Source organism: Danio rerio, chromosome 20, assembly GCF_049306965.1.
Source record: "Danio rerio strain Tuebingen ecotype United States chromosome 20, GRCz12tu, whole genome shotgun sequence".
NCBI classification, from domain to species: domain Eukaryota; kingdom Metazoa; phylum Chordata; class Actinopteri; order Cypriniformes; family Danionidae; genus Danio; species Danio rerio.
This window is the reverse complement of record NC_133195.1, coordinates 38,257,287-38,283,813: the sequence shown is the minus strand read 5'-3', so window position 1 is coordinate 38,283,813 and position 26,527 is coordinate 38,257,287. Positions and strand designations below refer to the sequence as shown.

General features: G+C 32.7%; 2 protein-coding genes and 1 long non-coding RNA gene across 5 annotated transcripts in view; 2 read left to right on the top strand and 1 right to left on the bottom strand.

Annotated features, from left to right (window-relative positions):
- cnstb (consortin, connexin sorting protein b) overlaps positions 1 to 8,239 on the top strand; it is a 33,664-nt gene extending 25,425 nt beyond the window's left edge. Inside the window, exon 10 of one of the 3 annotated variants that reach the window (XM_073932905.1) lies at positions 7,833 to 8,239. In XM_073932905.1, coding sequence (XP_073789006.1) covers positions 7,833 to 7,894 — 62 coding nt within the window. In that variant the 3' untranslated portion in view covers positions 7,895 to 8,239. 3 annotated transcript variants of the gene reach the window in all.
- LOC110438184 (uncharacterized) lies at positions 1,779 to 8,255 on the bottom strand. The gene is made up of 2 exons (XR_002456236.2): positions 7,797 to 8,255; positions 1,779 to 2,238 (listed from the first exon to the last, which is right to left on the bottom strand). It is a non-coding gene; the product is annotated as an uncharacterized lncRNA (long non-coding RNA).
- sccpdhb (saccharopine dehydrogenase b) lies at positions 7,837 to 25,820 on the top strand. The gene is given in 12 exon segments (NM_001005574.1): positions 7,837 to 8,239; positions 11,124 to 11,233; positions 11,434 to 11,514; positions 12,938 to 13,067; positions 15,284 to 15,333; positions 17,445 to 17,575; positions 17,734 to 17,851; positions 20,704 to 20,823; positions 23,185 to 23,241; positions 23,358 to 23,469; positions 23,552 to 23,633; positions 25,566 to 25,820. Coding segments are annotated over 12 exon segments (1,290 nt in total). The 5' UTR covers positions 7,837 to 8,040; the 3' UTR covers positions 25,666 to 25,820.
- Positions 25,821 to 26,527: the final 707 nt, after the last annotated feature.

The window sequence follows — 26,527 nt, the reverse complement described above, 5'->3', positions numbered from 1 at the left end:
AGTAAAGTTTTTTTTAACAGAATTTCAGGTAAACTGATTAAATAAGGTCTGTAATAACTCTAAATACATTCACATTTTATTCGAAGGCATAAAACACATCAGTTACACTCCCAATATGTGAAGATTATCTTAATGGATTAAACTTTTTAAGTATAATGAACTGTCTTTGAACATAGCAATAGCACAGCACAGTTATTTGCAATAACAGAAAAGGCTATTGGAAAATATATGGGGATTTTATCGAGGGAACCAGTGTAATGCTAACAGCCGATTGGCCCACAGAGTAACCTCATAGTTCTTCCTCTCTATATTAATGGAGAGCACTGTATGAATGTACAATGATCTCTCTCTTAAAATGTAAATTATAATTTATAAATAAATTATAAATATAAAATATATTCAAATTCTCTCTTTTTACTGTCCAGTTGATGTCAAAATTATTAGCCCCCCCTTTTTTTCTTTTTAAAATATATCCCAAATTATGTTTAACAGAGCATGGTAATTTTCACAGTATGTCTGATAAAAAATCTTTCTTCTGGAGAAAGTTTTATTTGTTTTATTTCAGCTAGAATAAAAGCAGTTTTTATTTTTTTTATAAACCATTTTAAGGTCAAGCCCCTTTAAGCTTTTTTTTTCGATAGTCTACGGAACAAACCATCGTTATACAATGACTTGCCTAATTACCCTAACTTGCTTAGTTAACTTTATTAACCTAGTTCAGCTTTTAAATGTCACTTTAAGCTGTATAGAAGTGTCTTGAAAAATATCTAGTAAAATATCATGCGCTGTCAGCATTGCAAAGATCAAATAAATCAGTTATTAAAAATGAGTTATTAAAACTATTATGATTAGAAATGTGTTGATAAAATCTCTCATTTAAACAGAAACTGAGGAAATAAATAAACGAGGGGCTAATAAATTAGGGAGCCTAATTATTCTGACTTCAACTGTTTTATACTGATATATATTTGCACAAACGATTGAAATATCTACTGTAAGCAAATTTTTCTCATCTCATGCACACAGAAGAGTCGGCCAGAGCGTCCTGCCTCATCCTTCTCCTCATGTGTGTGGTTACGGTGGTGGTCAGTCTGGGTGGGACGGCTCTCTATTGTCTGCTTGGAGAAGCGTACTCGAATGTGTGCATCGACTTCTCTCAGAACATGGACTTTTACTTTGGACCTGTACGACAAACAGTGGCTGCTCTTACACAGTGGTTCACTTCTGGTGCTTCATAGCAGCTGCTTCAAGCTAACTTAAGTGGAACTCTGACTTTCTATACTAATTTTCCGATGATAACAGTATTTCTGTTGAAAAAAATATGCACTAATGCACAATACCAGACTGGCCTTATTAAATGTTTCTTTAGAGAGTCATTACAAATCACACAGGGCTTCCTAATGCATTATTACATTTGTGTAATGTGTTTAATATTGATGCCAAAATCTGTGTTTTAACCTTCGGGTGTTGTTCATTCAAAAGAAACAAAATGATGGTTTCCGCTACATTTATTCTTCTATGGCGGGGTGTCACACCAACATTCAATCCCACCACGGCTACACGGCTACAGCTTATCATTCAAAACCTTCAGTTGTTGCAGTTGTTTTAAATAGCAGGTTATAACCGCGCAAAAACATATTAAATATAAGTGAATTATAACAAAGCAAACTTTTCTAGAATCATAGTAGTGCTGTGCGTTATTTGTTTAACCCTTTAAGGTTACATTCGACTGACTGACAGGGATCCATGATGCGTGAGGCTAGCAAACAAAACACAGCTTTTAGTTATGATGAACACAGTGTCCAAAATTATACTTTATTTAAAGATAAGGGTCTATTGTTCTGCATACAATGACATGGAGTTTATGGCTGCTTCACTTTACTTTAGGATGCATCAATACCATTTTGTAGGTCTAATAGAGACCTACATATTCCTAGCAAATCTAATACATTTTGTAGACATACTTGTCACATAAACGCACTAAATTGTACTTTAGTCGCATTTATTTGAGAGTGCACAAGAAAATTTGTGCTTGAGCAGCGTATATTTAAGGCCGTGCAAGAAGTTTTGTGCACAAAGAAGGAAAATTGGAGCACAAGCAAAAAGATTGGCATGCTCGTATTACATAAATGCGATCTCAACTTGTAATACAGCGTTCGCTACATTTGTCATTGAAAAAATGCCATAGGTAGTTGGTAGATCTGTGTAAAAGGCCTGCCACCACAGCTGGAAAAAATCCTAGAGGAAACACTGACAATGAAATGAAACAAAAATGCAAAAAAAAGTTTTGAATTCTAAATAATTACTTGAGTGGTTTTGTACAAAACTCAGCGCGCACACACTTGCACAGACACAGACACACACACACACACACACAAACACACACACACACACACACACACACACACACACACACACACACACACACACACACACACACACACACACACACACACACACACACACACACACTCAAATACTAAAATACTGGACATTTTTTGAAAGGTTTAATCTAAAATTCGGCTACAATACACAAACAAGTATACAATAGTGAAAGGGTGAAACTTTCACACTACACAGACACACACTTCCATGTTTTATGTGGATTTCCTATTAAAAGTAATGATATAATGATTGTTATAAATTACAAACTGAATACTTTCTCCTTTAATTTTAGCCCTACCTCTAAAAACAACAACAACACAAACTTTTTTGATATGATTCATTAACTGTTTTTTTTCCCACAACCTAATGAATATCAGTAAGTAAGTAGTGTATTTATATAGTGCATTTATCATGTATGGCCATAAACCCAAAGTGCTTCACAATCATGAGCGAGTCTCTCCTCACCACCACCAGTGTGCAGCATCCAGTTGGATGATGCGACGGCAGCCACAGGACAACAGTGCCAGTGCGCTCACCACACACCAGCTATTGGGGGAGTGGAGAGACAGTGATAGAGCCAATTTGGTGGATGGGGATGATTGGGAGGCCATCATGGGTAAAGGCCGATAGAGGGATTTTGGCCAGGACACAGGGGTTACACCCCTACTTTTTACGAAATGTAACATAGGGTTTTTTAATGACCACAGAGAGTCAAGACCTTGGATTAACATCTCATCCAAAAGACAGCACTCACTGACAGTACAGTGTCCCCTTCACTTTTTACGAGGGCATTAGGACAAGTAAACACGCACAGTTTTAGAAACAGACTAAATCACATGTTTGTTATTTTCAGCTCAATTCTGACTGATTTTTGGTGTTTAAACTAGATTATGAGTAACAAAAGCTTTCTTTGTCTTCTGATATGACTGAAAACACTATGGAAATAATGATACTTCATATCATAAATAATCAGAAAAATAAATGATCTTTGATGATCTTTAAAGAAATATGCATCTAAATGCTAAACATAAAGAACAAAACTCCCCAATAACTACTGAATACATATGCTGGAAAAGTTGGCGGTTCATTCTGCTGTGGTGGCCCCAGAATAATAAAGGGACTAAGTCGAAAAGAAAATGATTGAATAAAGGGTTCATTATTTTGTTGCATGAATTCCCATAAATATATGAAATATTAAAATAAAAACATCACAATATTGACTAAAAAACTAAATATTCATAGAAATATAATTATTATATTGTCTTTGGTCAGTTTTGACCAGAAATGAGCAATACCCGAGGGTTAAGGCCTTCAGTGAATGTTAACTAAAACAATAACTATCTGTATCAATGCACAACAATGATTTGTTTATCGTAAACATGCACTCAGTTTTGCTATTTGCCTCTTTAAATGTTCAAGCTTTTTAGAGCAGGGTGGATTCTGTTTGAGTGTCAGTGTTTTATTGTTTATCAGATTTTTGTGATAGTCGTGTTGTAAGCTCTTACATTTGAATAATATTTTTACTAAACCTTTATCATTTTAGCTAGTTAATATACTTGGTGTAAATAGGCCATTGCAGATGATCCTAATATACCACTGCCATTCCTCGTAACAATAACTACTCGCATTGAAAACTGCCTTTGAGGCCAGTTCAGGACACTACATACCTTGTTAATGTTTATATGATATTTTTATTTTTTAAGATATTTTGACTTGGCACTTTACAGTATATTGGTGCTGTAACCACTGAAATTCATAGAGTATAAAAAATAATAAGCAAAAAATGGGTTTACAGCATTTAGCAGTGTTATCTTAAGTAGATGCGTTATGATGAGTTTACTGTATAAAGCACATAATGAATAGACTGAAGAAGTGCAAATATGGCAATGGACTTTTTTATTTTTTTATTTTTTATGGTTCGCTAGAATAAATATGAAAATTGTGTAATCTTGTAAAAGACAGAAGCAATCACTTGTTTTAGATATAGAAAATTAATTATTGAAAATTTAAATATTTTAATATTAATGTTGCTTATGCGTCAGAATCAGAATCTGCGTTTTTCTGCTTTTTCTTCCCAACTAGTACATGATATCTGCTGAATTTTGACTGAAAATTATACATATACATTTGCAATCAGAATTACCCCTGAATAATTAGCCCCGCTGTGTATTTTTTTTCCCCAATTATTATTTAACGAAGACAAGATTTTTCAACACATTTCTAAACAAAATAGTTTTAATAACTAATTTCTTATAACGGATTTATTTTATCTTTGCCATGATGACAGTAAATAATATTTTACTAGATATTTTTCAAGACTCCTTTTTACAGCTTAAAGTGACATTTAAAGGCTTAACTAGGTTAATTAGGTTAACAGGGCAGGTTAGGGTAATTAGACTATGGAAAACAAAATATAGCTTAAAGGGGCTGATAATTATGACCTTGATATTGTTTTTAAAAAATTTTAAAGCTGCTTTTATTCTAGCCGAAATAAGGCAAATAAAACTTTCTTCAGAAGAAAAAATATTATCAGACATACTGCGAAAATTTCCTTGATCTGTTAAACATAAATCGGAAAATATTTAAAAAAGAAAAAAATTGAATAAGGGGGTAGGATAATTCTGATTGCAACTGTATATATAAGAGTCAATTTAAATATTTAATATCAGAGTTATTTACAAAAACAGATACCACTGTTTCTAGAATTTGTCAGAAATCAAGATTTTTGCAACTATAAAACCATGATTTCTGAAAGTAACAAAATAAAACTCATAATTAGTGGTTTTCCTAAATAATCAATATCTTACTCTTCAATGCACAACAAAAACAACATGATATTGAAAAATTACAAAACAAATGTATTTTTTTTTTTTTTTTGCAAATAAACTCTTCAAATATATTTAGAAAGTAGGTTTATTCTGCAGCTCAACCTTTAAATGTCGATCACTCCTCTGTATGAAAGGAAAATGACCCGAAATGAAATGGAATTGCCACACAGTGCTCCTTCTTGATCATTTAACAACCATTACCGCAATGCTAAATGAACAATGCTTGAAATAGGTGTATAGTTAATTCACAATGTTTAATTAGTTTTTTCCAAAATGTGAATCATCACAAAAACATGCCATAAAAGTCTAAAAACACATTGAATATGGAAGTGTCATTATGAACAGAAAGCTGACTGTTATATTTTTTTTAAATCAGACTAATTCAGTTTTAAGGAATGAACTCTTGTGAAAAAGTTTATTATATAATTAAAAGTAATTTAGAGTTATTTTATTTGTGCACTCACGAAATCAACCCACATGAAAAAATTATATAATAATTTACAGTAAATGAGTTATAGTGTTTTAGAACCACATTATAGTAAAGTATATTATATTGTATCTATTCTAGTCTATAACTCTTTGTAGATAAATGCATCAGCATACTGTAGTATTAACTGATAAACTGTAATAAATCATGTAAAATACTTGCAGTAAACTGTGATGTAATTTAGTATATATATATATATATATATATATATATATATATATATATATATATAGGGTTGTCGCGATACCATTAATAATCTTACGATACTATACCAGCTACCTTGCCATACCAAGTAGTATTTGAATACTATAAGTCATAACATAAATCAAATTATGCTATATTTTATATTATAATAGGCCTACTTAAATTTAATTCATAATTCCTTCAAGGCCAAAAAGTATTATTTGCATGTCACTTCACCTAATATTTATTTATTCCTTTTGTTTATTTTGTAGATAACTGGCCAACAAAAATACATTAAAATAACTGTACAAATTATACCTAATGAAATTTGTTACAAAAGAGCATGTTTGCCAACAAAATTAGGTTATATGAAGTGGTCAAAAAATAGTTTCAATGTTTCCTGTTGCTATTTTGGGGTTTTCATCTATTGTTTTTTAATCAGTCCTATCAGGTAACAATCCAAAGTAAGTTAAAATTTTACTTTGGGAATTCTTTTAAAGATTGCCAGGATTGTTGTAGCTACTAAATCATATTAAGAGGAACAGAAATGAACCGATTTAGATGTGCATTTGAACTGAAGCGTTAGAAATGTGCAATAGGCTACAATAAAAGGTGCGAATTCTACACAGTTTTGCAACCATAAAGAACTCCACAGACTATTAAAATAAAATAGTCCCTCCTGTTCCACAAATGTGTGAGTATTTTAGTGGCTGTTTCACATGCAATATTATCTATGTTGCTACCCTAATACAGTGGAAGTCAGAATTATTAGCCCCCCTTTGAATTTTGTTTCTTTTTAAAATGATGTTTAACAGAGCAAGGAAATTTTCACATTATGTCTGCTAATATTTTTTCTTCTGGAGAAAGTCTTGTATTATTTCGGCTAGAATAAAAGCAGTTTTAATTTTTTTCTGATTCATTTTATATAGTATTTTTTATCGACTGTCTACAGAACAAACCATCATTATACAATAACTTGCCTAATTACCCTAACCTGCCTTGTTTACCTATTTAACCTAGTTAAGCCTTTAAAAGTCACTTTAAGCTGTATAGAAGTGTCTTGAAACATATCTAGTAAAATGTTATTTACTGTCATCATGGGAAAGATAAAATAAATCAGTTATAAGAAATGAGTTATTAAAACTATTATGATAAAATGTATAAAAAAAATCTGCTCTCCATTAAACAGAAATTGGGGAAAAAATAAACAGGGGGGCTAATAATTCTGACTTCAGCTATATATATATATATATATATATATATATATATATATATATATATATATATATATATATATATATATATATATATATATATAAATATATATATATATATATATATATATATATATATATATATATATATATATATATATATATATATATATATATATATTGATATATATAATTGTACAAAACTTACTGTACATTATTATGTAATTTGTCTATTACCTATATTGTATTATATTTATGTTATATTAGATTTTATTATATTATCATAGCAATTATAGAATTACCACAACATTTAGTTCAAGTACTTTACAATAATATGGTTCAATAAAGCACAAACATTACAAAAACCAAACTGTTTTCTACAAATTACTATAGTGTTTTTTATGTGGGAAGGTTAGTGCTGTTGTGGTTAAATCAGATGAATGCATATGAAGTAACTTGTATTAAAAATAATAATATTAATATTTTAAAATAAATGTAAATAAATAGAAACATTCAGTCTAACTTTTAAGTTGACAGCATTTTACTGATTTAATTTAATAAAAGGAAGCTATTTTATTAATTGACATTCAACCGGCGTTTATTGTTTGGTCAGGTGAATTTAAATATTTTTTTCCGTACTTTTATGTATAAAATATGTTACATTGTTAAAATATGTGGTCACAATATCTGAGTATCCACCTGCTTGCATCATTATCTGTAATATCGTCTTTCCAGCGCAAGATGTCGCTCTACTTCAACGTGTGTCAGTTCCTGGATTTTGCACCACAAACGGTTGATGGCCGATCTGCAGTTTATCAGAAACACAATCTGATCAAAAACTGTCTTCAGCAGTATTTCTGCACTGATACTGCAGTGACTGACCCTGGAGGTGCAGCAGAAGTGATCGTCCCAACCTCGTCACGTCACTCGGATCTCAGACACAATGGCGGCGCTCAAAACGTCCAGCAAGAGACCGTATCACCTCATAGTTTTCGGGGCGAGCGGCTTCACCGGACAGTTCGTGGTGGAGGAGGTCGCGCGGATCATTGAAGAGGGTCCAGGCGGGACTTTACAGTGGGCTGTAGCGGGACGAAGTCGACACCGACTGGAAAAAACCCTCAGTCAGGCAGCTGACGCTCTGAGTACGTCTTTCACACTGTTTACATTTGCGTTTGACAGGAACTTATCAGCTTACTCAGTGTCCATAACAATTTAAAACATTAACGAATTGAATAGGACAAAAAGGCTTACTGTGTTTAAAATTAGTGCCACAAAACATCAGTTTTGTACATATAAGTAAGGATTAAAAAAAAAAAAACACATTCAATATATAGCTACAGCATATAGTAGTGGAGAGTGGGGGCAGTTGCAACAAGACTTATTCCTCCATTCAGGAATGAGCTAGTGATGATGTTCATAACTACTACATATTCTTCAATCCTCAGACCCTCCTGAAATCAGCTTAATGTGACCATTCCTTTAGTATAAAACTAATTTTAGGTAAAAAAAAAAAAAAAAAAAAAAAAAAAATATATATATATATATATATATATATATATATATATATATATATATATATATATATATATATATATGTTCAGAAAATTTCTTAAACTGTCTAAACTGTTTTTTTTGAAACATTATTCATTTGTGTAATTTAAGTCACTGTTTTCTTAGCTTTAAATAGGAATAGCTATCAAGCATTAAAGCTATTGTATCTCAGCATAGACAGTTTAATCAGGGTTGACAATTGGGTCCTCAATTACAAAATAAATTTTTAAAGTTTGCCATAACAATGTACATATTATATTTTATCACAGTTTTAATGTAATTTAATTTAAAAAAATGATTTCCTTGATTAACTAACGCATTTCAAAGTTCAAAGAAGTAGTCTAGTAAAGGTTCAGTGTAGAGTTTGAGTGTTTCTATGCCTGATAATTGGTTGTTGCATGTTATTTTAATAATCTGTGTTTATATGGCCAATTTGACGTTTTAAATCATTTACATTTAGTAAATAAAAAATTCAACCTGATGTTTTAAAAAAGAATTATTACATTTCAATGAGTGTTGCAACTGTCCCTGTGGGTTGTTGCAACTGTCCTACTGCTCGGGGTCAGTTGCAATGTTTGACTTTGTCTGTTTAAGTTTAAATTCTGCATATATTATCATATGTACACATATTATAGCAATGGGAGTGGGTGTCCAAGAGATGTGGGTTTATTATATTAAATTTTTGAGATTCCAGAAAAATCTGATTAACTGGAGGAAATGCAAGGAGTGTTGCAACTGTCTCCACTCTCCCCTAATCTAAATAAAGATAAAACACAAAATGTAATATATATAAAATAAATGGTATCTCATTGAGCTTTACTATACTTTTATTATATTACTGTACATTATTTTATTATCAAAAATATTTAAATAATACAACTTTTTAAAATGATTTAATGTTTAAATAAAGTTTTCTGAGATACCATTTCATTAATTTTCTTTGCGGCTTAGTTCCTTTATTCATCTGTGGTCGTCACAGCGGAATGAACCGCCAACTTATCCAGCATGTTTTACACAGCGGATGCCCTTCCAGCTGCAACCCATCATTGGGAAACAAACAAACACACACACACACACACACACACACACACACACACACACACACACACACACACACACTACAGACAATTTTTTAGCTTACCCAATTCACCTGTACCATATGTCTTTAAACTTGTGGGGGAAAACGAAACACTCTGAGGAAACCCACGGAACACGGGGAGAACATGCAAACTCCACACAGAAATGCCAACTAACCCAGCCGAGGCTCGAACCAGCAGCCTTCTTGCTGTGAGGCGACAGTACTACCTACTGTGCCACCGCGTCACCCCCATTTTAACTTCTGTATTTAATTGAGTTTTACATGTATTAGAAATTTAAATAAGCTTTAAATAATGCATATATATTGGAATTGTAGGGTTCTATCTGCATTCTGAATGATTTTGAGATATTGAACTTTAAAGGTTTTGCATTCCATAGCAAACAGTATGTGTAACATCTGTTTTTTCAATAAAAAGTCTTAAAATGGTAAAAACTTATGAGAAAACATCATGTAGAAATCCCATAATGTAAATTAGTTGTTATTTAATACGAATATGTCAATAACTCAATTTTGACAAAGAAGTCAGAAAGAACCTTATAATTCTAAGGTGACGATAAGGCAAGACTACATTTTTACTTTAATGCAATGCTACACCACAGTACTTCATTACTAGGCCAAACAGAATTACTATGTACATATGTTATTTAAGATGGGTCATAACTTGTATTAAGTGTACACTAATATATCCATACTGTTATTATGAGCAGACATGAAACAGTCAGTTCATGGTATTAGATGAGCTTCAGAGGATTTTGTCAGTTGAGATTATCTGATGGGATTACAGGGATTGAGAATATTGTTGATTAAAGGCATAATGTTTGGGCAATTCAATCCTCATCTGAAATTGCCTGTACTCATATTCCAGGATTTGAAAACTGTGCAAAAGGTCGCAGAGTAAAAGGATGCAGCGAACAATATCTATTTACAATAAAATAAATACAATTCAAATAAATAAATATGTGCATTACTCAGTTTTTGTGGGGCCTAAAAATGTAAAAAGAATAATTATAAAAACTTCTTAATGTCTTAAGTCTTAAATTCATTGAAGTATTGTGTTAGGTCTTATATAATATTAAAAGAAATACATGTTCTATGTAAAACAACCTCAAATATACAGTGATATTTTTAACAGCACATTAGAATGTGTGTTGCTTTTATTGTTGTCGTTGTTGTTATTGTTCTTTTTTTGCTAGTCCAAATCTAATTTTCTGTATTATGAAAACATTATCATACAGGTCTTAAATTTCATTCATGAAGGTCTTTAAATTTTACTTGAACTCTGCAATAACCAGCAGCTAAGTGAAAAAAACTGCAGCAGTTTGCTCTGTTAAAGGAGAGAAATCATTTATCTCTGACATCTCTTTATTTGTGTGCAGGTAAACCCGAACTGAAGTCTGTGGAGGTTATTGTTGCAGATGTAGCCGAGGCAGAGTCACTGGCCATCATGTGCAAACAAGCTGTCATTGTGCTCAACTGTGTGGGACCAGTAAGTCAATAAAGTCTATTGTAAAAAAAGGACAGGAAGAGGTCAGTTTACACATCTGTGCATTCATACTGCAGTGCCATTATGGCTGAATGCAGAAAATGATAATTGGAGCTGTGTTATTGTGAGGGTTAACTGTTGACTGAAAAATGCCATATTGCATATATGGAAGTATATGAGGCTCAGATACGTTTTCTCAACAGTATCGCTTCTACGGGGAGCCGGTGGTGAAAGCCTGTATTGAGAATGGGGCTCACTGCATTGACATCTGTGGAGAACCGCAGGTAGCCATTGTTATTCACTAAACCCTGTTTTAGCTCTATAATCTGCTTTTGACAAAATACAGTTTGATGATTTGGTGTTGGTTGGATTATTTGGATTTTTAACGTTTTGTTTTTTACCAAAACTCAGCTTATTTTATTTTAAAATCATAGCAAAATCTGCAATGTTCGATTCTTAATTGCAATGTTTGGTAAACCTAAACTTATCCCTTATTATGTAATGAGTACATGTAATTGAACTGATGTTACTCAGTAGTTAAATGACCAGTTACATTGTAACAAAGACACCTTAAAATAAAGTGTAACCCAATGTTCTTAAACATTTTGTCAACAAAATTTGTTTTCTATTTTAATGTATTTAAAATGTAATGAAGTATGTAATTAGTAATGGTAAAAGTGAATTTTCAGCAACCACTGTCCTTCAGTAGGGATGTTCCGCTACCTTTTTTCCTTCACGATACTAATTGTCATACCTGAGCTCAAGGTATTCACCTTATTCTTCGTGTTTGAACAGGCGCAGCCATTTGAATCTTTTTGGCTCGAGACTTCTGGCTCATTCACTTCCATTCATTTTTTGATGTTAAAAACAGCTTTTTATGCTTCTTGATGTTGCAAAATGATATTTACTTATTATATTATTCTATTTTGTCTGTATAGCCATGCAAACACTTGTTTGTTGAGCAAGTAGTTTGACCGTATTCTGCAGTTTATTATTCCTAGTCATTTCTCCCATAGGAAACTTAATTGAAAGTTCTAAATTAATTGCAAAAACCAGCGCACTTCCACATTGAAGAATAAGGTCAATTGGCCAATACAGAGTACTGAACCGATACATAAGTGTGTATTTGTAGAAACGATGGTGTATAAATTAATATAATTTATTTAAATTGTGCTTGTGCTTAAATTTATTCAGTAATAAAACAAATACATACAGTAAAGTATTTTTATTATCAGACATTCAATAGTAATCTTATTCACTGTGTTTCACTGCATCAAGTTCAACCACAAATCAAAAACTAAACTGTAAAAAAATCTAATCTATATATTATAAGTTTTATAGTATAACTGTATAAAAATCAGTGCAACAAAGTAATGAAATGAAAAAAATGAGTATGAATAATATAGTGCGTGACCCTATTCTTCTTCAAAGAAGAACTAACACCGGGTTTGCAGTGTTAAGCAAAGCAAGCGATCATACTGTATGTCTCATTTAAAAAGATGGTGTCGGATCAGTTTATGGTTTCAATAATCGGAACTACACAGCGATACTGCAAAAGTTATGGCATCGGTATCTGCGAGTATTTCTGATACTAGTATCGGTATCGGAACAACCCTATCCTGCAGAAATCATTGTGTTCAAGAAACTTTTTTTTCAGTGTTTCAGTTGTGCTGCTTAATTTAGGGAAATTGTTATTGATTTTTGTAGTTTTTAGAGGGGATACAACTGATGTACCACAGTAAAGCTGAGGAGAACGGTGTGTATGTCATTGGAAGCTGTGGGTTTGATTCAATACCTGCAGACATGGGCATCATTTATACACGGAATCACTTTCAAGGTGGGTTGCGCGTCTGTCAATGTTTTATTATCGGTACAAATATAATTTTTCATTATAATTCTATTTATAAAAAAAACATATAATTAAATTGTATTAGTAAAATGTGATTGTATTATGTATTATTACAGGGTGTCCAGTGGGTCTTGAAAATCCTTCAAAGTTGATAAATTAATTTAGAGAAATTTAAGGCCCTTATAAAGTCTAAAATGCTATTTTACAAGGTAATAAATCCTGCATCAGTATGCCAAAGTTTGCCTGAATTAAACTTTTGAATATTCGGATGCTGTGTGGTTTATGAAATCAATAAAATCCTGCTGCTGCTTTGTTTACTGCAGTAACCAGGGAAACACTATTATTCCTGCTGTTATAAAGGCGCCACCTGTTGGATTAGCGTTTTTATTTAGTAGATGAATACAGTTTTAGTTTAGGATTAGTTTATTGCAATCAATATTTATTAAATATACTGTAAGCATTGGAATAATCAATCATAATTGGAATAATTAAGTGTTCAATAAAAAAAGTCAGGAGTTTTTCTTTAAGGTTTAACATATTAGCAATTTATTGGATACAAATAAATAATTTGATTTACAGAATTCTGTTATCCTCAATGCAATGCAAAGGTTACATTTAGGAGGTGCGCAACAGTTTTCATTTCCTGACTATAGCCTTTATAGGCAGCTGATATTAACAGGTGGAGTTTTGTGAAATTCATCACTTGTCAATTATTCTGCAGTCCTCTATTGGCCGCACACATACATACATCCTCTTTTTGTATGAATTGTCTGCACAATATTAAAAGCCTAAGCCTTTCTCAACTGTAAATATTCTGTGCTCACTGGAAGTTTCGCTGCAGCGATTAAGTTAATTTTAGACAATCAGTTTCATCTACTTCTGCAAAAATGTTTCATTAGTATGCAAAACATATCGCACTCAACAGAAGAAGTTCTGTTAATATTTCACCTTAAGCAATACCAATACAATTGTTTAATGAACAAAAAAGAGACAAAAATAAAAAAAAATATATTCCTTTTCCCCAACTTAAGTCAAAATGTCGGCAATGTTCCCGATTGAAACCTAAATTGGTGATGAGATCTTAAAATGTCTACAAAGAGACTTAAAAAAGGTCTTAAAAGGTATTCATCTGCAAAAAAAATAAAAAAATAAATCAACATCAAATGCAGTTAAAAAGTCAAGGTTTTATAATTCATTTAAAACATAAATATAGCTATGGACAATCAATTATATATACAGTTGAAGTCAGAATTATTAGCCCCCCTTTGAATTTATTTATTTATTTTTAAATAATTCCCAAATGATGTTTAACAGAGCAAGGAAATTTTCACAGTATGTCTGATAATATATTTTCTTCTGGAGAAAGTCTTTTATTTTAGAATATAAACAGTTTTTATTTTTTTAAAGCCATTTTAATGTCAAAATTATTAGCCCCTTTAAGCAATTTTTATTCTTCAATAGTCAACAGAACAAACAATCATTATACAATAACTTGCCTAATTACCCTAACCTGCCTAGTTAACCTATTTAACCTAGTTAAGCCTTTAAATGTTACTTTAAGCTGTATAGAAGTGTCATGAAAAATATCTAGTCAAATATTATTTACTATCATCATAGAAAAGATAAAATAAATTAGTTATTAGAGATGAGTTATTAAAACTATGTTTAGAAATGTGTTGAAAAAATATTTTCTCCGTTAAACAGAAATTGGCCAAAAAATAAACAGGGGGGCTAATAATTCTAACTTCAACTGTATTTCTTTATTATACATATTACATAACTATATTTTATATTACAAATTGCTATGAAACAAATAGTATATTAATCATATTATTAAATACGACGTCATGTCACAACATTATATATGCCTTCTGATGTACAATACAACGAAACACCCATCTATTACAAAAAAAAAAACAGATGTTTAAAGGTTTAATGTGTATTTGTGTCCTAATGTTAAAGCAGACATATGTCACTGTGATATTTGCCCTGTGAATGGCCTTTGACCTTTGCATCACACGAACCCTTGTGCAGTCAGTTTCTTTAATCCCATCCCAATTAGTGGGATGTATCAGTGACACAGGCAAAGCTGCTCAGCTCATTCAGGATGTGCATGTCTGTCGCTGCTCTTTGAAGTGCTGCTGTGGGCAAATGTGCCTGTAGAGCAGCAGATGCATGACTTCTCCTCTGTCTGGCTTTCACAGGAACTCTCACCGCTGTGGAGAGCTTTTTAACCATCAGCACTGGACCCGAGGTGAGCCATAATTCACCACGTTTCAGATCCATATTAACGTTCCAGAAGAATTTGACTGACTGTTGTTAAAAATTCAAAGCTTTGGTTAGATGTAGGAATAAAGCAGTGCTAATATTAAACTCTGGGAATCCACAGTTGCAGCTGCTAATGAATGAATAATGCAATGAAGTCTCATATCCCAAAGGATTAAACTAAGAATTTCTGCATTGCAAAAATGCCTTTCTTACTTAGATTTTGTCTTGTTCATAAGCAAAACAAAATTTGTCTTTAAGAAATAATATGTTAAAATTAATTAGTTTTTTATTCGAATGTGAAAGATTATGTACTATTACACAATATTTTTTATAATAAAAACACTTTGATGCATGTTTATAAAAAGGTATCATCTGGAAGCATTTTAAGGTTTTTATCAAATATTGAATTGAAAGATCATATTTAACTTTTACTATACATTTGTTATGAATTTTATGTATTTATTTCTATTTATACATTTGTTGGTGTATCATCTCTTATTTAAACATGAAGTTGTTATTATCATATAATATTTTATTTATATTAATCTTGCCACGAAATAGCCATAAGTTGCTGATATGGCAATCAATAAACAAGCAAACAAACAATGAAGCTAGTAGTGTTATTTAATGGTTTGTTAATACTGTGAATTGTGCCTTAAAATAAAGTGTTACACTAGTTTCTAATAACTCTTTGCCATGATGACAGTACATAATATTTTGGTAGTTATTTTACTAGATATTAGTTCTAGTATTTTACTACATACTAGTATTCAGCTTAAGGTACATTTTAAAGGCTTACCTAGGTTAACTAGTCACATTAGGTTATTTAAGCATGTCATTGGATGATAGTGATTTGTTCTATACCCAGTTGAAGGGGCTAAAAACATTGACCTAAAAATCTGGTTTGTTTTCAAAAGCTGCTTTTATTCCAGTCAACATAAAGAAAACGAGGCTTTCTCCAGAATAAAAATACTATAGGAAATAGCGCAAAAAATATTTGATCTGTTAAACATCTCTTAAAAAAATGTTTAAAAAATAGTAAAGGTTTCACGGAAGGGCAAATAAGTTTGCCTTCAATTATATATTCGATTCAAAATTTCAATTTGTCCACTTTGAAGGGTAATGGCCACGCAGCTAATTATAAGAACTTTCAATGTTGAGTGAAAAATGTGGTCAAAAAGAGCAGCATCAACATCAAATACAAGTGGGCAGTTTAGCCATAACTAATGATCAATAGAAACCATCACAAATGTGTGCAGTTCAGTTTTTAACCTGCTTTGTTTGTACATTTGTCCTTCATTGAATTGAATCAGTTGGCTATTACTTTGGTTTAAATGACTTTTCTCTATGTTCTCTAACAGTACGACACTGATCATTCATAGGTAAAACATGCTCAAAAGTAGAGTCAACAATGATTTCATTCATTCATTCATTCATTCATTCATTCATTCATTCATTCATTCATTCATTCATTCATTCATTCATTCATTTTCCTTCAGCTTAGTCCCTTTATTCATCCACAGTGGAATGAACTGCCAACTTATCTAGCATATGTTTAACAGAGGGGATGCCCTTCCAGCTGCTAACCAGTACTGGGAAACATCCATACACACTCATTCACACACTCATACACTACGGACAACTTAGTTTACCCAATTCACTTTTGGCGCATGTCTTTGGACTGGGGGAAACTGGAGCACCCAGAGGAAACCCACATGAACACGGGAAGAACATGCATACTCCACATAGAAATGCCAACTGACCCAGCTGGGCTCAAACCAGCGACCTTCTTGCTGTGAGGCGACAGTGCTAAACACTGAGCTACCGTATCACCACTCAACAGTGATTTGTTTAATTAAAAACAAACAAACATTGGCGGGAAATGTAGATTTTTTTTTTAATTAAACAGGGTTTGTGCAATGTGTTATATATGGTGTTAAATCAATTTTGTCAATGTCCATTAGGGTTCCATCCCTGTCTTTCCTGCTGTTTTAAAGGGTCATGAAGACTTGACTGGCAGGTTGTGTCGCATTGCATGTCCTCAATAAAGCAGTCGACATCTTGGCTTTTATTCTGCTGTCTTGTCTTCTTCATCAGGGAGGATGTGCCCATGATGCAACATGGCAGTCGGCCATCTTTGGCTTTGCTGACAGTGGCAACCTCAGAAGAATAAGGAAGAAGTTTGGGCATAAACCTCTGCCAGCTGTCGGTGCTCGCATTAAAAAGAGGTGATTTTGAGTTTTTCAAAAATAACATTTCCTTCTATTAATACTATGGTTCGTGTGCTTTATATAGCTGCTGACTCCCAGAGGAGCGGAGGAGAATGGTTGTAAGGATAGAAATCTGTACTGGTGTTAATTTGCTTGCTATTTCGGTGTTACCCCAGGGGAGCTGTATTCTTCAGTAAGGAGATTGAGCAGTATGCCATCCCTTTCATGGGCTCAGATCCGTCTGTGGTGCGACGGACCCAGCGCTTCATGCATGAGGAACAAAAACACAGTCCTGTGAGTTTGTAGATTGACAGTAATTCACACACGTTTGACACACTTGTGATTTGAGTCGATTAATTGGTGCATTTGTTGATATAATTATTAAGATTATTATGATTATATTTATTTTGTTTGTTTTGTTATATTGTTTGTTGTGTAGATATTCATTTCAGCTAAGAAAAAACAATTATAAAATTCATTTCTTCATTTTCCTTCGGCTTGGTGCCTTTATTAATAAGGGGTCGCCACAGCTGAATGAACCACTAACTTTTCCAGCATATGTTTTACACAGCAGATGCCCTTCCAGCTGCAACCCATCATTGAGAAACACCCATACACTCTCATTCACACACACTACGCACAATTTAGCTTACCCATTTCATCTATAGCGCATGTCTATGGACTTCTGCTCTGTAAAACATATGCTGGGTAAGTTGGCGGTTTATTCCACTGTGGCGACCCCAGATTAATAGAGGAACTAAACCGAAAAGAAAATAATTAATGAATGAACACAGAACTTAAGAGACTCCTTACAATTCTACATAAATGATTTGTTCTGTGAACTTCTGATTTTCCTTCAAAATGTAAATTATTGAAATGGATAAGTCACCCAAAAATGAAAATTCTGCCATTGTTACACAACCTTCACAAAGAAACATTAACATAGACATTTAAATTTAAAGCTGTTTACCCCTAAAATTAAAATTCTTTCTTCTGTTGAACACAAAAGAAGATATTTTGAAGTATGTTGGCTGCTGGCACCCATAGACTTCCAAAGATGGAACAAAATGACAATGGAAGTCAATGGGTGCCAGCTACCAGCATTTTACAAAATATTTTTTTCTAATCAACAAAGGCTTAAAACCACTTGAGGGACACTAAATGATGAGGTAATTTTCATTTTTGGGTGCGCAGTCTATTTAAATTTGATGTGTTTTTATATATATTTTTATATATATTTATACATATATTGTATATTATTCAAAATGAAAAGATATAATAAATTGAGTAAAAACAATGTTATTGCATGTATTTTAATATACTTATAGCTTTATCAATTATAACTTTTAATTAAAGGCCACCTATGATGAAAATCATCTTTTGTACTTTTTTGGACTGAACTGTGTGTAGGTATAGTGTGTCCACAGTCATATTGGGGTGATATGAACACAATAAATCTTTGACGTTAAAATAGGATCCAAATCGCTCCCATTTTGAGGCCCACCGCAACGTGACATAGGAATGTGGTTTTCCCGCCAACTGAATTGATTGACAGGCGCATATCAACATATCTCCTTAGTAACGCGTATAATCATATCCATAAGACAGGACGTGCAAAAGGTAACGAATTAAAAGATCTGTTCAGCTCTGTTCAAATGTAATCAAGAGTGAGTTTTACAAGTTTAACATGTTTTTAAAACAGTGCATGTTCGTAATAAAGGGAAATGATAAAATAGATACATAATTCATCACCACAGCCACAGTCAGTGCCATTATAAAAGAACACGCTTCAGTCGTGCTTTGTGGACTTGAATCAGGTTAATTTTGTATATTATTATAACGGATATCCATACTGCAGTGGATATTAACGTGTATCCAGTCACATTTTCCGTACAAAAATGCAAAGCTAAACGTGTGTGAGTCTGGGTGTGCGCTTATGCACACAAGCAATCTTTATAATGATATTGTGTGTGACTCATCATTGCAGAAAGGCTTGCATTGACCCCACAACAAATATAACAAATAACCGTTGGGAAAGTTCTTACTGTAATAAGGGAGATCTGCTTTATTCTTGTCTGTCATCGTGTTGTTTATCTACATGAAGGCTACGGCTCTGACACGCACATGGGAACGGTGGGCAGGGAAAACCAACTCATTCGCATTAAAGGCACAGGCAACAAAAACAGCTACAATGTGGTAACAGCTCGAATGTCCCGGATTTAAAAAGGTATAATGAATAATCCGATGGGTATTTTGAGCTAAACTTTACAGACAAGTTCCTGAGATACAAAAGATTTATATTAAATTTTAAAAAATGGTTAAAATAGGTGCCGTTAAAATTAAAAGTTTTTCTTTCATAGTAAATTATAGTAATTTGAATAAAACAAGTCAAAATGTCTTGTGAGTAGAACAATTTTAAACCAGTTTCTCAACAAAAAAATAACAGCATTCAGTGTCCAAAAGTGTTATTTCAGTGAAGATCTAATGGCTTATTTCCAACCCATCTGCATCCTCTTATAAAAGACGGTCTTTGACATTTTCTTCGCCTTGCTTTCCAAACACAATTACGCCGTTTACCAGTTGTAATGACATTTCTCTGGGCTCTTGTCTTGTGTAAGCGTGATTACAGTGATAGTGCTCTGAAAGCCCGCATGGAAAGAGCAGGAGATGATTCACAGCCTTTGTGATTCACCGTCCTGCTCTTTCATCTCCATAGCAGTGTCCACAGTGCACAGGGTGATGTCATGAGGGTCAACAGGGTGATGCCATCAGACGGGCTGGAGTTTTCATTGATGTCTTGCTCTGGCCTCAGGAATATGTGTTAAAGGCATAGGTCACCCAAAATTCTGTCATCATTTACTCCCCAACACTTCTTTTATACTTGTTGAACACAAAAGAAGATATTTTGAAGCATGTTGTAAACAGCCATTGATTTGTGTTCATAAAGTTCATAAAGCTCATGAAGGTTTGGAACTTGAGTATGAGTAAATGATGAGTAAATGTTAATTTTATTTAATAATGTAACCTTCGTAAATGTGTGTAGTTTAGTGTTTAACCTGCTTTGTTTGTGTACTTTCATTTAATTGAATCAGATGGCTGTTGGCTTGAAGGTTAAATTAGTTTTCTCTATGGTATTTCTTCCTCAGGTTCAGTACATGGCATACGTGGGTATTGGTGGGCTTTTTTCTGTGGTGAAGACCCTCTTTGCAGGCATCATGTTCTGGTTAATGGTCAAATTTAGTCTCGGCAGAGGATTGCTGACTCAGGTATGATACCATTTTAAGAAATAAAAAATAAATAAATAAAAATTTCAAAACCCTGTTCTAGGATCATTTGTAGTTTGTTTGTACACATGTAGTTTGTTCCTTTTTCTCTTGCCAATAGAACACTTCCTCATATTTTGATAGTTTATCCAAATTCGCCATTAAAAGCTAATTTTATGTCAGCAAAAAAATGTGTTGGTCATCAATCTTGAAAAAGCAATTGGTTGACTTTACTTTAAAAGTGAGTAAACTGGTTGAGTTGAAATCCATATCTAAGAAAAGTCAGTTAATTGCTGTAAACACTTTGCTTTTAAAGCGATTAGTTTACTTTTCTTTAAAAAAAGTGAGTAGATCTGTTGCTTTTAAAGTGATTAATTTAAGAGTGTAAACACATTGCTTTTAGAGCTGTTAGTTCACTTTTCCTTTAAAAAGTGAGTAGATCCTTTGCTTTTAAAGTGACCAGTTGACTTTTCTTTAAAAAGTTGGTAAACTCATTGCTTTTAAAATTATTAGTTGACTTTTCTTACAGTGAGTAATGTCTTTGCTTTAAAGCGATTGGTTGACTTTTCTTAAAGTAAGTAAACCTTTTGATTTTAAAGCGATTAGTTGACTTTTCTTAAAGTGAGTGAACCCTTTAATTTTAAAGTGATTAGTTGACTTAAGGTGATTAGTTGACTTTTCCTAAATTGAGTAAACTCTTTGATTTTAAAGCAATTAGTTCACTTTTCTTTTAAAAAGCGAATAGACCCTTTGTTTTTAAAGCGACCAGTTGACTTTTCTTTAAAAAGTTGGTAAACTCATTGGGCCCTATCTATCATAACTCCGGCGCAATAAGGGGAAACACGTGTTTGCACAACGTGTTGCTATTTTCAGACCAACGCAACCTTAATTTTCCAGTTTTCTGCCCTGTTGTTTAAATAGCAAATCGATTTGTGCCACTTTGTGGACTTATGGGTGTTTCAGTCTAGAATGGAGGTGTGTTAAGGCACATTATTGGCGTGTTGCTATTTTGAGGAACTAAAATAGACCTGCAGAAAGCAGGTCTAAAGTCCAGGGCAGAGCGCGTTGATTGTGCGCCTACCTTACACATTGCTTAAAACACACAGAATGTACAGCAATACAGAAATATCTTTACAAATGAAAAAGAATTAAAGGATTAAAATATTTTTTAAATTATTATTTTCTACATAAATATAAAAACCACCGACTTCATGCCTTCTTCATCTCAGGAGGCATTTTTAGTTTATTCATGACAACTTGCTTTTGTATAATGTTATTATTATTTGTAGTATTATTTATTATATGCATATTTATGTTTGTTTTATTAAAAAAAAAGATTTGCCCACCTGTCAGGTTTTAGACCATATGGGGCATAGCATGTGTGTTTGGATATAACTCAGTTTTTTGACAACACTTTGTTATTATTGCTCATTTATTAGTTTGCTGGAAATTAAAACTGAATTTAGAAATAGTTTTGAGACAAATCTTTGCGCTTAACAAACAAAATTAATTATGTAGGTCAATGGATGTCTGTGCATACAGCACGTTTCCTTATACGCGAGAAAGAGAAAGTGAAAGTAAAAGTAAAGGCCGATTGGAGGAGGGTTGTTTTTTTATCCTCTCGTGCAGATGCTGTTTAACTGTTTTCTTACTAGTGAAGCGTTCAGTTTTTCCACTTACAAAATCCACCATGTAATAGGTAATGCGCCATGGCGCTATGCAACTGACTCTTAAAGGGAATGTGAGATGAAACTCTGATTGGTTTATTCTCAAAACACACCCAGAACACATTAAGAGAATAAGCTCAACCCTGTTAGACCTTGTGCCACAGCGCAGAGTGTATTTTTCCATCTTTAAAATAGCAAAAGTAGATTCGGACACACCCTTAGTGGTTTTGCGCTTTGGACTTTATGCCTAGATCATTAAAATAGAGCCCACTGATTTTATTGCGATTAGTTGACTTTTCTTAAAGTGAGTAATCATTGCTTTTAAAGTGATTGGTTGACTTTTAAAGCAATTAGTTGACTTTTCTTTAAAAAGTGGGTAAACTCATTGCTTTCAAAGTAATTAGTTGACTTTTTTTTAAAGTGAGTGAACCCTCTGATTTTAAAATGATTGGTTGACTTTTCTTTAAAAAGTGAGGAAACCCATTGCTTTTAAGCTGTTTAGTTGTCTCAATTAATTAACTATGTGCATAATTAAAAATTCAAAGTTATAACAGGTTTATTGACTTTTTTAAAAGTGAAGTCAGCGTCATCTAAAGCAACAAGTTTATTCCCTTCTTTACGTAAAGCCACCAATCACTTTTTACAGTGAAGTGCTATAAATAAACTCATGAGTATCAACAATATTTTTCTTCATTAGTTTCCAGAATTTTTCTCCTTTGGTTTGTTCTCCAAGAGTGGACCATCAAAAAAGCAGGTACAATAAATGCATTGAAATTCTCAAAACACAATACCCACTGCATCACACACTGACCTCGGCTTTTTTGTGGAAGTCATATTTAATGTTTTCCTGCCCTTGTTGTCTACTTTCAGATGGATGGGACCTCCTTCAGTATGAGGTTTTGGGGGGAGGGCTACAGTTCAGGACAGGACCCCTCTCAGGGCAAGCCAGATTCCACAATAAGCACCGAAGTAACAGGACCAGGTAATGACCCATTCTCCATTAGATTTGACTCAAAATATTCTCCCCAAATACTCAGATATCGCACTGCTGCTGTAATTTGCAGAGCCAGGATACATCGCAACACCGATTGCCATGGTGCAGGCTGCTATTACACTGCTGAATGAACCACACTGTCTCCCTAACAAGTGAGTAATGTAGACTCAATATATAATATACAGTTGAAGTCAAAATTATTAGCCCTTTTAGTTTTTTAGTATTTTTTCTTTTCTTTTTTTCAAAAATTTCTCAAGTGATATTTAATAGAGCAGGGAATTTTGTATAATATTTTTTCTTCAAGAGAAAGTTTTATTTGTTTTATTTCGGCTAGAATCAAAGCAGTTTTTAAATTATTTTTATAACCATTTTAAGGTCAAAATTAAAACATGTTTTTTATTGTCTACAGAACAAACAATCATTATAACGATATACCTAGTTACCCTTACTTGCCTATTTAACCTAGTTAAGTTTTTAATTGCACTCTAAGCTGAATACTAGTATCTTGAATCACTTTGGTTCTTAAAGCCAACTCTATTGGAACAGGCTTGTAATATTTTTGTAGTTTACATATATTTTTTCATGAACAAAGTTATTATTGCAAATGCATTATAAAAGAATTTGTCTTTTATTCGTATTTTATTATACTTTTATTCAGCAAGAATGCATTTAACTGATGAAAGTGACAGTAAAGACATTTATACGGTTACAAAGGAATTGAGCTTCATTTAGTATTTTCCATTAATCAAGAACCCTGAAAAAATGTAGCACATTTTACACAAAAATATTAAGTAGCACAACTGTTTTCAGTATTGACCATGTCACTGAAAACTGAACTAATAGCTGCTGAGTATTCAGCTTTCATATATTAAAATAGAAGTTATTTTGAGTTGTAATAATATTTTATGATATTTTCTGTTTTTAAATACAAAATGCAGCCTTGGTAAGCATAAACAGTAGTTAGAAAGTATATTGAAATATTAAATATTCATTGAATAATCTTACCCACTATATCATTTTTAATGTTTTTTTTTTATCATTTTTATAATTTTATTAAAGCTGTTAAATTTCTAGTACAATTGATTTTTTTATTTTAGTATTAATAAAAATGGATCCCATTGGTCATATTTTAACATTTTCTATATTGTTTTATTTACTTACTGTTTCAAATTACTATAATCTTCTATGTTAAGCTGCTTTGACACAATCTACTTTGTAAAAGCGCTATAGAAATAAAGATAAAGAAAAGATGAACATCAATATTCGCTACCTGACAAAAATCTTGTCGTCTATCCCAGTTGTAAGAGCAACAAATAATAGCTTGACTTCTAGTTACTCGTTTGGAAAAGTGGCAGAAGATAGATTTTTCCTTTGAATTATCTGTTTAGCTGCATCCCAATCATCACTAATACTGCAGTAGACCTATTGGAACCTGCATGGACCCAAGAATATCATAGAAATCAGTCAAGTTTAGTGAAGGAAAAAATCATGGTTTGGGGTTACATTCAGTATGTGGGTGTGCGAAAGATCTGCAGTCACCAGACATGTACACTATTGCAGTCATTGCAGAGCTGTATGGATGCAGTCCTCCAAGCTCAAGGGGGTCAAGCACAATATTAATTCTTTTTCCACTGCACAATTACTTTATATTCTATACTGTACATTATTTTTGTTAAGTGACAAGAATTTTCCCTAAGCAAAGTCAGACCTTACTGTCCTAATTAAATAATTAAAAATCAAGGCATGATCATATTTTATTTTGGTAAAATAAGCGTAATCTAGAGGCTTTTGCCACTTCTGATACCAAATGATCAACTAGATGTCAAATTATTATTTGTTGCTAAAACTTGGATAGGCGACAAGACTTTTGTCAGGTAGTGTATGCGATAGGATTATTTCATAAAATTGCTATGGTTGAATCCAAATACTGATGTTTGATTTTTTTTTTCTCTAAACTTTCATACAAAATAACATGTAAATGTGTAAAAATTATTTCAACTCTCCGTTATGCATACTAAATGTTATTTGAGCAACAATTAGGAATAAACCCTTTCTTACCTATGGTTGTTTGTTTGTCCTGATAGAGGTGGTGTGTTCACTCCAGGCTCAGTGTTTGCAAGAAGCACCCTAATTGAGCGTCTCAACAAACATGGCATCCAGTTTTCAATCAAGAACCCACAGTAAATAATCATGAGTACTCAGATTCACTCAGCACAGCTTATGGCCGGTGTATAATGAACCAAAATAATTTAGTCAATGTGTGTTGTAGGCATGCTGTTTGTGTCGCACTTTAAATGCTTCAATGATGTTGTATTAAATAAACATGAGGAGAAATTGGTGGTGATTGTAAAACATGAGAAAATTTGTTCTAGAACCAACTTCTTTTTACTGAAATATTGTAATAATGAATATCTTTCAAGCAGGGAAAGAACTAGCAGGAAAAGTAAGACCAGAAGTACATTTTAGGTGTATAGATTCTGCCATATTTTGATTATTCTTTTAGTTTTGGATCAACTTGAGGGTTAGTAAATGGTGACAAACTTTTTATGTTCCTGAAAACTAACTTTTAAAGTTATATTTATATAACTATTTATATTTAGTTATATTTTTGAGTTAATAAGATACAAAAATAAAAAAAAATTCACTCACCCTCAAGATACTTTGAACCGAGAACCATCTTGCATTGTAGTAGGAAGAAATAGGCCTACTATGGAAGTCAGTGTTTACAGGTTTTCAACATTCTTCAAAATATCTTCTTTTGTATTCAACAGAATAAAGAAACTCAAGTGAATAAGTAAAGGCTGAGTAAATTATGACAATTTTCAGTTTTTGGAAATCCTTTTAATTTATCTCTCTCTGCCTTTTGACGGGATTCACCCACTAGAGGTCTCCTTTTCCCATTTTTATATCTGCCGATTATTTATTTTATTTGGAGATGACAGGAAAGGTCATTTGGTGTAGACGTTGTTTGGGGGAGATTTAAAAAGGCAGTGGATTTACGTTTTAAAGGAAAAGAAGCAACGTGTCTGAGGGTCGCAGCGGGTGA